General features: G+C 37.3%; 1 protein-coding gene and 1 long non-coding RNA gene across 2 annotated transcripts; both read left to right on the forward strand.

Annotated features, from left to right (window-relative positions):
* The first annotated feature begins 3,112 nt into the window (after positions 1-3,112).
* Positions 3,113-6,474, forward strand: LOC126817962 (multiple epidermal growth factor-like domains protein 10). The gene is made up of 4 exons (XM_050545135.1): positions 3,113-3,122; positions 4,419-4,577; positions 4,740-5,213; positions 6,464-6,474. Exons 1-4 carry the CDS (start codon positions 3,113-3,115, stop codon positions 6,472-6,474), a joined length of 654 nt encoding a protein of 217 aa, XP_050401092.1.
* A 1,871-nt stretch (positions 6,475-8,345) lies between these two features.
* On the forward strand, positions 8,346-15,705 carry LOC126817492 (uncharacterized). The gene is made up of 7 exons (XR_007679029.2): positions 8,346-8,402; positions 9,042-9,129; positions 11,729-11,805; positions 11,991-12,030; positions 14,633-14,730; positions 14,905-15,027; positions 15,572-15,705. It is a non-coding gene; the product is annotated as an uncharacterized LOC126817492 (long non-coding RNA).
* Position 15,706: the final 1 nt, after the last annotated feature.

Genomic DNA, 15,706 nt, shown 5'->3' on the forward strand with positions numbered 1-15,706 from the left:
ACGAACCGTCAATAAATATCAAAGGAACTTTGATCCGTCAATTAATTGATTCAATTTGACCATTTTGGGACTGATATTCCTATTAGAGACTCATCTTTCACAATATTGTAGCTTGCAAGAGCGCTAAAATGATACATCGAGACGATGTTTACTCCAATAATCGCGTTTTAACACCGTGGGTACTGTATAACAGTTTTATTTACTTGTATTTATAATTAGCAATGAGGAAGGTGCATGTTTCGGCATTTTTTAATATTCGAATATTAAACCTAATGACGAGTAAAGCATATTTTTTAATGCATTTGTTTTTAAATTCACAAACATTTCAAAAATGACACAATGGAGTTTAGCATTGGTTATTCTGATATGCGTGTTTTTAATTTGCATTTGAACTTTTCATTACCCCGACCAGACCAACCGAAATCAAATTTATGCAAATAATAGGGTCTGTATATTACAAAAGACTCAACGTGTAAAATGACACCAATCTTTTATTTTTTATATTCGTGTGAATTTTCGCAAATAGTCTACCCATTCATATATTGACATCATTGTGCTTTAGGGAGTTTTTGCGTTATACTCGTTGGGCTAATGCAGACGGGCATACGCCATACAGTGTGCTAGAGGGAAATTTTGCCGAGACATCGCTACGGCCTACTCTTATATCGAATTCCAACTGTCGAGGGATTTTTAATGTGCATTCGGTTTTTCGTCCCATCCGAACGACTATACGTTGTCTCCTGCCACGCCCCAGTCCTGCATAATTGAGTCAGTGGTACTGACAAGGAAGAAAATCCTAATGAACTTTCTAGGTCAATGCAAGGGTTGAACACGGGACTTCCGGGTAAGCGTGTAAACGTCTTACCCACTGAGCCATCGTGGGTTCCCAACGAACTATAAATCCAATGCATATAACCTACGTTTTTGCTTTAACAACAGTTTCCATTCATACTTTTTTCAAATTATTCTTCTCGCGCATAGAGTTTTTAAGATGTTCCTTCACCCAGCTTTGTTATTGTTATTTTCCAAAAGTCTAGAATGACATTTAAAATGGACCGAACCAAATAAGCACAATGATTGTTCGTATTAACTGAACACAATTTACCCCTGAATCAGAAGACCATAAATTATTTCTGCTCATTTCGTTGCATAAATGTATAGGATTAGAGCGGGTAGAGAACAAAGTGCCGGCAATGCTTCGCACGTTTGTTTGTTCGACGGTATTTCGATGAATGCAGGAGAAAAAAAATATGCCCTGTGTGAGTAACAGGCTCACCCTTTAGGGGGGAGGGGGTGCGGCGAAAATGATTTGCCCCCCCCCCCCCCCGAAAAAATGTTACAGAGAGAGAGAGAGAGAGAAAGAAAAAAAAACGGGGTTTAACGTCCACTCGACATAAACTAGGTCATTTCGGGACTAACATATGGTCTAATTTTATTTCAATAATTCGCTTGCGCGTAGGGGCCTTTAGCAGTGGGAGGAAACCGGAGGAACCGGAGAAAACCCACAAGCTTGGACAGGCGACCCTACTCCTTGTCACGTACAACCGGGGATTCGAAACAACGCCAGTTGACTCAATGACAGGCCTTATGATACAGCGCGAACGTGCTAACCATTCGGCCACCACCCCCCCCCCCCCCCAAATGTTACAGACCAGAGTTCTAAAATACCTACTGTTTATAACAGACGGCAGTCAGGGATCATAGTGGAGCATTGAATTGGTAACGTGGGACCTGACACCCAGTCCCGCCTAGGAACAGTTGTCATTTTGGGCTTTTCTAAATTCTTTTTAGAAATTAATCACTTTAAATGATATAAAAAATGCTACGTTGTTAGAGTTGTTTTTTTTTATAAAACAAATCCATAATAAAGATGATGTATACATTGCATATTATTGGTTATGTTCTAATATCTATCTTCCCGATATTTTGTACTGTCTTGCCCAATGAGACTTCGCTAGAGAAAGATTTTCTGGGCTGAAAAACGCGTTTGCGGCCGTCCAATTTTCAAAATGTTCTCGGGGAGGACAAACGTACCACCTCCTCCATCTGTGGGAGAAAACAGAGGTCCCGTGTATACATTGACATGCACGTAAAAGATCCCTTGGTAATTGCATTTCGATACAAGAATAGGCCATAGTGCCACTTTCCTTCATAGCACACTGTATGGCGTATGCCCATCTTCATTAGCCCAGGAGGACATTAAACCCCATTTCATTTCATTTCACGTTATATTACAGCTTTCAGGAATGTTGCTATAAACAAAACAACTGTACAGAGTTCTTCACCACAAGTAGGCGGTGATTCATTTCATGCTGTAGATAATAAAACTGATAGTGATTTTAACCATCTTTCCTGTACTCATACTGGTACCGGTGCCAATGAATGGTGGTGTGTTGATCTACAACATGTCTATATTATTAACAACATTAAACTATATAACAGAGATGGATGTAAGTAGAATGAATATAATTTAATGTATGATGGTGTATTGAATAATTAACATTGTTAAAATATTACAGGGGCAGTATTCAAATGTTATATAAGTTATCAATTAGACATTTATTGACTTGACAAGACCATAATCAACCCTCGCCCATCGGATACTTCAGATATTCAACGGTTTTAAATACGACTTGCGGTTAATAATTTAATTTAAAATTGAATAACCGAGACTTTGCGTGTTATCGTAAATTAACGGTAGCAATGACAATTGCGACTACACTGTTCTGCAGTCGACAATAACTCATCTCAGAATGGAGTTTTCAAAATATTCCTTTTTCATTGTATATCTTGCAAGTATTATAACGCCAACTGTCATTTCTCATAATGCATGTTTAATGTAGAATCACCATAGCCAACAATATGTATGTAATTACCTGGATGTATCTGGAATTCAATTAAAAAATGGTTAATTGTGTCCGGGTATTAAACTTTACTGTAGTTTATCACTTATTAGCCTGAACAAATTGCTCTCGAAATGAATTTTGTAAAAAATATATATTATCACACGACATGACGAACAAATTGTGCTAAATAAATTTAACGAACCAAGGGAAACTATATATTTAGCGTATTGTATATTTCAGCACAAGATAGACTTCGAGGATTTACAATGAAGTTGAGTAATACAGGTCCGTGCAATCAAACAGGATTTACATTAGCTACACCATGTTATACAGATACTTCAACACAAAACCATCCAGTGTATAACATAACACAATGTAACCAAACATCATCAACATCTTTATCTGGTAGATTTGTTTTTATTCAAAATAAACCAAATCAAGCTCTTACACTGTGTGAAGTACAAGTATTTAAGGGTAAATTAAACTGATTTTATTATTTAAACGTGATAACAAAATGTCGGAATTGATAAGCACTTCGGCACAACACAATGCACTTTAAGAGTTTTTATTACATCTAGAGCCCACAATGTAATAATTTAATGTCCCGATTCGCCATTTGTATTTTCGCTAAAATATCAAATTTCTCATTGCTTAACACACGCTAAATATGTACTCGGATTGACTATTTAACATTTAATTCAGAAAACAAAATCAAAATACCAATGCTAGGTAATCTCCCGGCTTGCATTCAATCGGATATAAACTATAGGGCAATCTCCGCTACCGATAAAGATGGCGGCGTATAGTTACGCTCGTGCAGCATAGATTGTTGAAATTTAAATTCCACTTATCTTTGTAAATGCTGAATGGAATTGCACCATTTCGGACTGATTCTCCTATTACAGATTCAACCTCCACAATATTGCAAGCGGTTCATATTGCTTACAAATGGCGCACAGGCAGTAGCCCAAAACTCCCCTCTAGATGGTCTTTCACCCAATAATTATTAGCGTATAATTGTTCTTCAAGAACACCTGATACCGTTTCTCAAATGAGGACTGTACATAAACATGTTATTCTCCTGTGTTTCAACAAGAGTGGTTTGTGAAGTTTGGAAGTTGACTTGCAGTGTAAACTTGTTTAAACTGGAATTGATATCAAATAGCTAACAATTTTCATTTACAGGTGGTTGTCCAGATGGTAATTATGGTGAAGACTGTGAGAATCGATGTAATATTAACTGTAAAGATAGATTGTGTAATTCAACCACTGGTAATTGTAATACATGTATACAGGGTTATTATGGTACAGCATGTCAACAGAGCTGTAGTAATGGTTGTACAAACAATAACTGTAATAAAGATAATGGTACCTGTACATGTAAATCAGGTTTTACTGGAGATAAATGTGAGACTTGTCAACAAGGTAAATATGGTGATGACTGTCAACAGAACTGTAGTAATGGATGTGTAGATCATACCTGTTCTAAATCAGATGGAACTTGTCCTGTCTGTACGTCTGGTTGGTTTGATGTAAGATGTAATTCATCATGTGATATAACTAACTGTGTAGGCAACTGTAACAAGACAACAGGACAGTGTAACAGTTGTAATATTGGATGGTACGGCACAAACTGTCAACAGAACTGTAGTGAAGGTTGTTTAAATAATAACTGTTCTAAATCAGATGGAACTTGTCCTGTCTGTACGGCTGGTTGGTTTGATGTAAGATGTAATTCATCATGTGATATAACTAACTGTATAGGTAACTGTAACAAGACAACAGGACAATGTAACACATGTCATCAAGGCTGGTTCAGTGAAAACTGTGATCAGAAATGTAATGATGGTTGTTTAAACAACACTTGTACGAAATTAGATGGATCCTGCGTTCATTGTAACAATGGTTGGTTTGGTATAAGTTGTGGATCAAGATGTTCCAGTAATTGTACTGCAGCGTGCGATAAATCAAACGGCACTTGTAATGATTGTAGACCTAATACAGTAGGTCCATATTGTAATTCAACATGTGGTAGTGGATGTCAACCAATCCCAGGTAATATAACATGTAATAGAAATGGTAGATGTACCAGTTGTATTATGGGAAGATATGGTGATAGATGTGATAATAATTGTAATATTACATGTAATGGTGGATGTGATAGATATAATGGTACCTGTATTAATGGATGTATTAAAGGTAAAACTGGAGAATATTGTGATAAGAACTGTAATGATAATTGTATTCATTGTAAACAAGATGATGATAACTCTTGTACTGAATGTAAAAATGGAAGATGGGGAACATCGTGTAATGAATTATGTAGTGTTAACTGCAAGTCACAAAATGCTTCATCAACAGCACAATGTAATACGCGTGTCGAGTTATGTTCCGGATTATTATGTGATCAGATTACTGGAACGTGTTGCAATGGTTGTATTGTGGGAAAGAAAGGGGATAATTGTTCTGAGGGTAAGTATACATTCATTATAAACAACTAAAATAATTATAAAATTATTACAAACTCATATAATTAAGTGTTGAGTTATTTACTTCAAGATAATTATCATCTATAAACAATAATTTTTTTCAATGGCCTCTTGATCGCATGGATTATCGTTAGAATATTGCATGCGAGCTTTGTTTTATAACGTCGGCTATTGAGTATTAAGTAACCATATGAAACTGAAAACAAATAATCTCCCAGTATTTAAACCACGACGTAACAGTCCATTGCATTATCTAATCCATTACATACAGACAAAAGTAAAACGATCTTTGAAGTATACAAAACGAACGGAAAGAGAGGTAGAGAGAGAGAGAGAGAGAGAGAGGGGGGGGGGGTTAACGTCCACTCGACACAAACTAGGTCATTTCGGGACTAACACATGGTTCGATTTTATTTCAATAATTCGCTTGCGCGTAGGGGTCTTTAGCAGTGGGGGGGGGGGGGGCTGGAGAAAACCCACGAGGTTGGACAGGCGATCCTACTCCTTGTCACGTACAACCGGGGAATCGAAAACCCGCCAGTTGACTCAATGACAGACCGTATGATACAGCGCCAGCGCGCACGTGCTAACCATTCGCCCCCCCCCCCCCCCAACAAACGGAAATAGAATCTGCGAGTTAATGAGACTTAATTGTATGACTTGTTGAAAAGCTGGGCGTTATATGAAAAAGAACATCTGTTATCTTGTGTTTTACGACTGAATTTAACTTTGAATCGTAATGCACAGAAAAGCAAATCAATGTGGCGAAAAGAAAAATGATTATAGATAAAACAAGAACTGATCATAAGGATATCATTATTTGAACTAAATCTGTTTACTTCGTGTCACAGAAGTAATTTAGGTTATTAGGCCAGTTGAGATAACAAAACAAATATTATAATAACTCTTGAATGATCATAAAAAAAAGTTGACACCAAATAAGCGTCAATGCTTTTTAGGAACCATGTAGTTCTTTTAGTGGGGATAGTCAGACATCTTTGTTCCTGTTTTATCGTCAAATTAACATGCGAAAACTTATTATTGTCGGTCTTATTTATAATAATTTGTGATATGCCATTTCCTTGGAAATATTCAAAATAAGTCCTGGTGATAATTTTTAATACACAGTACCATTATAATGAGACCGATTTTTTTATAGCTGTTCCAATACACAATGGGGCAGATCCTGCTACTGTACCAGCTGTTGTGTCTGTTGTCAGTGTTGCTGTTCTTATTGTTGCCATTGTTGCTGTTTTTACGTACAGAAGGTAGGAATAAAGTCGGGAAGAGAGAAAAATGTGGTTTAACGTTCACTCGATACAAACTAGGTCATTTCGTGACTATGGTTCAATTTTATTTCAATAATTCGCTAGCTCGTAGGGGTCTTTAGCAGTGGGGAGAAACCAAAGGACCCGGAGAAAACCCACAGCGTTGGCCAGGCAACCCTACTCTTTGTCACGTACAAGCGGGGAATCGAAACCACACTACTTGACTAAATGACAGAGCTTATGATCCAACGCGCACGCGTTAACCATTCGGTCACCCAATCCCCGGAATAAAGACATTAATATAGCTTTTTAAAATATTAATGAAAGAACTTAAATTCGTAAAAAAAATATTAGATAAGATTGTCCTGGAGAAATACTGAAAATAGTGAGGCATTATATCAGTGATTGCGAATTTTGTTAAGAAAATGTTGCGAACATCCCTTGAACGACCGCGAATCCTCACGAACACCTACACGTGTCTGGCGATCTCCTTGTGATCATTCGAAATGGTGGTGAATTGTATTCGAAAGCCCATTCGCCACCATATTCGCCACTGTGTGAAACCAGCATATGGAAACGTCAAGACGAATTCTGGTAAATCCTTAAAAATGCCTTACGACCACTATAAATGACTTGCAATCAATAAGAATGGCTTGTGATATGCTTTCCTTGCAAATTTCAGAGACCTGATATTCGCAACACACCACGAACGACCGCTAATACTCACTAACACCTACAATGTCTAGCGATCACCTTGTGATCATTGAGAATGGGTGGCGAATTACATTCCTAAGCACATTGGCCACTATTTTCGTCACTGCGTTAGACTAATTTGTTCCTCGGATCGTAGACAAAATATGATAATATCTTGTGTCATTGATTTCTGGATGAAATCAACGTATCGATATACCACCCACTTTACATAACCCTAACTGTATCATTTTTCAGGAAACAGAAACAAAAAGAAGATAAAAATATCCCTTTTACCGTTATCTCTAAAAAGGACTCGTCGTCCGAAATTAACCCTGCGGGTGCTATGACTGAAACAGGTAAAGTTGTTCCCGAAAATTAATATTTGCATTAGCTTTTCTTTTTTTATAAATCTGGAAAGTAAAATGCAGTGTTACTGGTAACCACGTGACTGTCAAGCTGTTTTAAATTGAATATTAATTTGGACCCTGGCAAAGAGTCATTTGAGTAAACGTTTTCTGCGTGTCGAAACCAGAAAATTGTAACAAAATACGATTCGTGATCACAGGGTTAAGTGAGATTGGATTGAGATTTAAACTGTCTGGAAATCTTTGATTTTGGTCAATATTAAAATTATTGATTATATGAGTTCTATATCTTGATTTGTTTTGTGGGATGATAATTTTACGTCAGTGTTGAAATATATAATAAAGTCTACACAGTAAGTCAAAAATTGTAACCAAATTAACTAAACAATCCGATTTCCTAGCAATCTTTCAAAATAAAAAAATAAGCTTGCCCCGTCACTAATTGATATAATAAATGGAAGTACCGATGAAGTAACATTGAATTAACAATGCAATTACAATAAAGTCATAACGAAGTGTTAATGTATTCTAAATAACCTAATCTTGGTGTGTATGAAAATGTGAAAAAAATTGATCATTAAAGAAGATGTTGGTGAAGGCGGTAATGAAGTGGTAATGTATTCTAACTTACCTAATTCTGGTGTATATGAAAATCTACCATCTACTCGCATTGAATTGAAAGATTTGTGGGAAATAATTCAAAGAAAGAAAATGACGAAAGCCTTCAAACTACAATATGAGGTAGGTGAACGTAAACAGAAACTCAGAATGTTTTACTTAATACAAAAGTGAGCACAAAACACCTGCCAACTAGAGAACGGGTGATAATAGAGAAGTTATAACTATAGTGTTCTGACAGATAGAGCTTTAATAATTATAGCTTTATACAGCTTTCCACATCATATGGTCATATCATTGAGTCAAGTGTCGTGGTTTTGGAACCCGACTTGTATGTGAGAATAGGTAACGTCACCTGCCCAAGTTCGTGAGTTTTCACCAGGTCCTCCCGTTTCCTCCACTAGAGCCACGGTGGCTAAGTGAGTAAGACACTGGTTCAATCCTGGTGTTGGGTGAGAAAGTTCATCCGGATTTACCGGCGTGGTGCAGGGCGGAGGCCTGACACGGGCAGCATCTGTCTAGTCATTCGGATGGTACGAAAAACCGAGGTCCTGTGTACAGATTGATGTGCACGTAAAAGATCCCTTGGCAGTTGGAATTCAATATAGGAGTAGGCCGTAGCGTATGTCCGTCTTCATTAGCCCAATCGGAGCAGAAAAGTGGGACGTTAAACCCCATTTCAATTCAATTTATTTCCTGTTACCCCCAACTCCCAAATTGGAAAGATAAACAATAGTTAATTCATTCTGTTTTTTATCACAGAATCTACCAAAAGGTTTGTGTTCGCCTCATGATGTTTGTCTGAATGAAGTAAATCGACCGAAAAACAGATACAAGAATATCTGTGCATGTAAGTTAATTCCAATATTAGGCTAAAGAAGCAATCCCAGACCTACATTCACCCCTAACCCGTGTGCCTTGACTGCTGTCTTATTCAGCATGTTGCATTTTCCGACGTCCCTGGTGTATTATGCTTTGCCAGTAGAGAATTTATTAGAAAAAAAATCTTACTTTATTTCTTAAAGTGTGAGTGCGAGTATGACTAGCACCGCCTTGGTTCAAATCTCATTTCATTTCATCTCATTATCCCTTACTATAATAAATTAAGATCCCTTTATGCTCGATCGACATGGACCAACCCCCAACATTCTTATCAATCATCAGCACGTGCCCAAAGAGAATGTAGTCTAGCTAATCTTGTGTTAAATCGTGTTTGGTAGTAAACAATCCAAATTTTTGGTTTATTTTATTTTCTAAATAACCCTGAGCTTTAAAATAAAAAAATATCAACATTAGTACGAATGGGTTTGAGATCTAAATGTAAATAAACGTATGGACTTAAAGATACATTATGGGAGATTCAATAACGAGTTGGCAGTTCTCACTATAATAATTAAGTACTAAATAACGTAAAGGCAATTTGCTGAAAAGTTCATTCAAATTGATCCACTATGAACCGAGAACTAAGCGAATAAAATTACTTGATGGTTTGCAATCTAGATCCCTTGCTTCAGTCTCATCTATTCAAACGTTTGACTTTTCTACTTTGTACACTAAAATTCCCCATAGTAAATTAAAAGCCCGGTTGAAAGACATTATTCACAAGTGTCTTTTCGTCTAAATCAGGTACTGCGAGATATCAATATTTAGTTGTAAATTACAATTCTACATATTTCGTTAAGAATCACAGTGATTCCAAAAACAAATTCACGGCCATCAAGATAATTCAGATGTTGGATTTTTTAATTGATAACAACTTTGTTGAATTTGGAGGGGAAATATATCAGCAAGTGGTTGGCATTCCCATGGGCACCAACTGTGCACCTTTGCTTGCTGATCTGTTTCTCTATTCGTACGAAGCCGATTACATACAGACGCTCGTAAAAACTAATAAACGATCAGTCAGACTTTTTAATTTAACTTATCGATATATCGATGACGTTTTATCACTTAATAATCCTAAATTTAGTGATTATGTAGAATTCATATATTCTGATGAGCTCGAAATTAAAAACACCACTGACAGTGACAATTACGCTTCCTATTTGGATCTGCGTCTCGATTTTGACAATTGCCATAAACTGAGTGTTAAATTGCACGATAAACGTGATGACTTTGACTTTCCGATTGTTAACTTTCCATTTTTAGTAGTAACATTCCAATATCACCAGCTTATGGAGTGTTTGTGTCTCAGCTAAATCGTTACGCGAGAAGTTGTTCCTTTTATTCTGATTTTTTAAGTAGATCGAGGCATTTGTCATCTAATCTTCAACTACAAGGATACTTGCGCACTAAACTTATTAAAACCTTTAAAAAGTTTTATGGCCGTCATATTGATTTGATTGGTAAATATAACGTGTCTCTCTCGGCTATTATTCTAGATATATTTAACTGACACGTATACTATTACTATCTCCCTGATAATGTCTACTACATCGTTAACACAGTTCATCGCGTGCATTTTGCATACCGATAGTTCATTGGCCAATCACGCTATTTTACCGACATTTGACTAATAGTTTAGATGCAGCTATGGTGGGTGTGGCGCCAGGCAGGGTAAGCTTACTCTTCCGGACACCTGTTACCACTGTTTGTCGTGTATTTTGTACACGAGGAGCAGTCCATTTGCTGATTACACTATTTTGCTTGAATACACTATTTTGCCTATAACGTTTTTTAGGACTTCAAATTCTGTCTTATGGTTTGGATTGTTCGTACTTGGTTTTATTTTATTTATATCTGCCTAGCCTCGGTCATCATTACTAAAGTCAGTACGTTAAACAGCATAGTCTCGATTATCCATTTAATCGTTTAATCGAGAAGGAAAGTTATGCAGGAAATCGAATCACAATCCACTTAAGATCGCAGGCTAGCGATGCCATCTAGAGTTGATTATGGTCTGGATAAGTTGATTAATTTCTAATTAATAATTTAGATAACATTTCAGGCCTAAAAAAAGACCTGCAATAGACAGATTTAGCTCTTGCATAATGTATGTTTAACAAAAGCGACCTAAAGTCACATACTTATATTGTACTCTTGAAACATAAGTTCCTCTTCGTTCGTCTCCTTTAAGAAGAAGTTATCTCTCGGTCATATTTTGTTATTTATAGCTTGTGTACAACATTCTCGGTGGGTTTTTTAAAATTTTCTTTTAACGTTCAATACCGGACATAATCTTTGATGGATATCTTCAAAGAACAACTCGTTGGGTCCTCTTAGTAACGCTTTCCACTGGACAAATTGAAGGGATTTCGACCGTAAATCCCTAAGTCAGCTCCCCTTAAATTAGTATCAAAATCGTATTCAGAATTGATTGATCGTAAAAGTGGTGTTATCTCGGCTTTAAGGTTTATAACACGCTCGGTAGGATTTCTTTAGACGATTGTAAAGCTAGCTTGAGGGAAGCGGAACAAGACCCAGTCTATGTTCATTTTTTTCTTCTTCAGTTGACCATACCAGAGTTAAATTAGAGATTGAAAACAATGATCCTACTTCCGATTATGTCAATGCCTGTTATATCACCGTAAGTATATATATAAACCATTTATAACATACAATGATTATCATATTCACCCAGTTTGCCACAGAAAAGGTTAGCCTGTTTATTTAAGATCTGAAAGACCACGTTCCTGTCGCCTGAATTGACTAACATTGTATATTATACATGTAGAAAATTTACCATTTGAAATATGCTTGTATGTTTTACAGGGGTATGGTAACACAAAGAATAAATATATAGCTTCACAAGGTAAATATTAGATTTCTTTCGTTCCACATTCATATTATCATGTCTTCGTTTTGTTATGATTTTGTGTTGTTTTAATTCCGTAAGGACTCTACAAATTGCCACTGGTCGGAAATAATGCCGTCTTGTACAAGTAACAGAAGGCCTGATCTAGCTGTTATTTAAAGCCGTTGCTATTCAAAATGGTACTGCTCGATATACGTTTTGTAACGCTATGAGCATCTTATAATTAGTATTTGGGGTTTAGAGCATTAGAAGTACCCTATTGTTATTAGTACATGTATATCCATAGCCGTAGGAGGCGGTCTGAACCGACCATCGTTCGGACAATGTATTTCCGTTTTTCGGGCACAAACATCATGGAATAAGACCATATATCATAGAAATATAATTGTATAATTGTAAAATTAAACAACCATCACAGCTTTGTGGAAAACTGGCTGTAGTTATTGAATGATTCATTCCGAAAATTCGGGTGACAAAGAAAATTTTCGGGCAAATAGCCTCGGCGCCCCCAACTGAGATCGGCCCCCTACCGATCAAATGGTATTTTCGATATATCAGGTGATAGTCACGTGATATGGAAAATTGCCCCCTATTGGAACAAGACCAAAACCAATCGTAAGATCAGAGGGACAATCGTAAGAAGAGACATTCCTTGAATAGAATATATATACTATTCAAAAAAAGTAGGGGATATTTGATTTTTAAGTGTTATTAAAGTCACCTAATGAAACTGACGAAGAAACAAATGACAAAATGAAATGAAGTTCACATTCATCGATTTATTCCAAATGATCGTTAGACTAAGTAAGGCACAGACTGACCATTATAAGGGTAAAATGATACCCGGGGTCAAACAGCAAAGTTACCACAGCATCACAACCAAGTCAGTAACGGGTAAATCCTCCTCTGTTTGCCAAACAAGCATTGATCCGACGTGGCATACTCCTAATGAGACGTCTAAGGTCATTTTGGTCCAGATTGTCCCATTCCTGTTGCAACGCAGCAGCAAGTTCTTGGACATTGGCAGGACGTTGTTGACGTTGACGTAACCTCTGTCCAAGCATGTCCCAGACATGCTCGATTGGGGAGAGGTCGAGACTCAGTGCTGGCCAAGGTAATGTGGTGATGTTCTGTTGTTGGAGGTAACCTGTAACGATCCTGGCCCTGTGACATCTTGCGTTGTGATCCTGGAAGATGAAACGGCGGCCATGACGTCGTGCGAACGGCACAACATGGACTGCCAAGATGTTGTCCCGGTAGTACTGGCCTGTAACACGCCCTGTAACAACATGTAAAGCCGTTCTTCCAACAACAGTGATGCCTCCCCACACCATAACAGAACCACCCCCAAATCGATCATGTCTGATGACGTTAACGTCTTGGAAGCGCTCGTTTCGACGACGCCACACCCTCCTACGTCTGTCCAAAAAATCAACAGTGAACCTTGACTCATCTGAAAACATCACATTGCTCCAGCGTCGATTATCCCAGTGTTGACGATCCCTACACCAACGACGTCTTGCCTGAATGTGATGATCTCTCAAACAAGGGATCACGCGAGGACGTCGGGCGCGAAGGTGACCCCTATGCAGTCGATTCCGAATCGTCTGGCCACTCACTCTCACACCAGTGTCTGTTTGAAGACGAGCGCTGATCTGATTTGCTGTGATGACACGATTTCTCAAGGCCAAGGTACGGATAAATCGATCCTGGGCTTGAGTTGTCGCCCTTGGTCGACCTGAGCGTGGTCTGTCCTGTACATATTGTGTATCACGGTATCTGGACCATAGCCTGCTTATGACAGACTGAGAAACATTCATCGTCCGCGCCACAACCGCCTGTGTTGTGCCGATCTGTAGCATGCCAAGGGCACGTAACCTTTCATTTTGGGTAAGCCGACGCATATCAAAATTTGTTTTCTGGTCACTAAAACAATGAAACTGATGTTTCCACCCTGGAATTCAATGCCACAATGACTGTAACATTCAAAGTCAGAGTCGTGCAAATCTTGGGTTGGACCCCCATGATGATCCCAAGCATCACATGCATTCCATGCGGTAGCTATTGGTGCGTTTGGGCGTCACATGTAACTGGAAATGTTTCTTCTGTTAGGTTCTATAGTGACTTTTTTCGTAGTCATTTGCATATTTTAGTATTATGCCCCCAAAATCAAATATCCCCTACTTTTTTTGAATAGTATATGATACTGTTCTGAACGTGGTATTATTAATTAACCCATACCTTTTCTAAAGTTGTTGTTTCTAGTGGCGCGGGAACCCAGTCGACTAACTAGGCGTTCTCCGACCAGTTCTTACAGGTGGTGGGCAAAATGTATATTTTGGCAACCCCACATTTTTCGAGCAATCTTTTTGGCTTATGTTCTCATTCTTTAAAATGGAGCTAATGAACCATATATAACATGCACAGCCATGTGTAGGTAGGTATCTAGTAGGTATATTCCCGCAGATATACTAAAAAATAAGCATAAGATACATCAATATAGAATTTAAAGTCTACCAATCCACATACAATCTAGTTCGGGCGCTACCGATAGCTTCTGTTTTATTGATGTGTCAAATTATATAAACTTAATCAACAGGTCCAAACGATGTTAATATTAACGAATTTATGAGGATGATATGGGATGTGAAGTCAGGAACAATTGCTATGGTTACCAATCCACAAGAACTCGGTCATGTATGTATACGGTAGTTTAGACAGTAACATTGCATTGCTCAAATTATTGTAACTGATAATTACACTAGTGAAATCAATTGATACATATGTATCTGACTGACAAGATAAGGTTTTTCGTAAACAGTTACTAATATCTCCGATTAAAAATACAAAGTAATTCATATCTTTTGGTAGGTAAAGTGTTTGAAATATTGGCCGACGAATGGAAAACTGAAAACATTCAAGAAAATTTCTGTGAAACTTTTAGCAGAAGATGTCTTTGCCCATTTCATTATCAGAACATTGCAGATAACTAAAGTAAGTAATACGTTAAGACAAACTCGAAGGTAGTAAATATAGGGTTCTTTGGAACATGTGCTTAGGAGTTTCAAGAACAATGGCTTAAAACAATTATGACTTTATTTCGAAGCGTTGACTTTTCGTGGAATGGTTCCTGTGATATTTTATAATCTATGTTTTAAAATCAAGTACACAGATTGGCAGATTGATAAACAATCACGGTTATCGAATATTCGGTTGCGAAAGGGATAGCCATAACTTAAGCGCACTAGATTACATTATTATGGGACGTATCTAAGAAATCGTGTAATTTACAGAGATCTGTGTAGGGATTTTAAGGCTCTGCGAAAATAAATGGCAGCAATTTAATGATTATTTCGACGAGCTGAAACCTATGTTTACAGATTTCAATATGGAAATTTTGTCCCGAACAGGGGCTAAATCATAATAAAATATTTTAAAGATAAACAAATTCAAATTGTTACAGCCAAATTGGTATTTAATTTAAAAGGAAATAAATGATTTGTGTTTTTATCCAATCCTTCAACTAATGTTTTAATAGGAAGGATGTAATCCTCGGACCATTAAACATTACCATTATACGTCCTGGCCTGATAAAGGAGTTCCTGCTAATGCATCATCATTGGTAGAATTCAGAAACAAGGTGAACAAATCACCAACATCACATCCTGGACCA

This window comes from Patella vulgata, chromosome 4 (assembly GCF_932274485.2).
Source record: "Patella vulgata chromosome 4, xgPatVulg1.2, whole genome shotgun sequence".
Lineage (NCBI taxonomy): Eukaryota > Metazoa > Mollusca > Gastropoda > Patellidae > Patella > Patella vulgata.

Bases quoted from the DNA above. Each gene is read 5' to 3' on its own strand.
- LOC126817962 (XM_050545135.1), top strand. The intron at 4,578-4,739 runs GTAATTCATCAT...GATCCTGCGTTC, and splicing joins TGGTTGGTTTGATGTAAGAT to ATTGTAACAATGGTTGGTTT.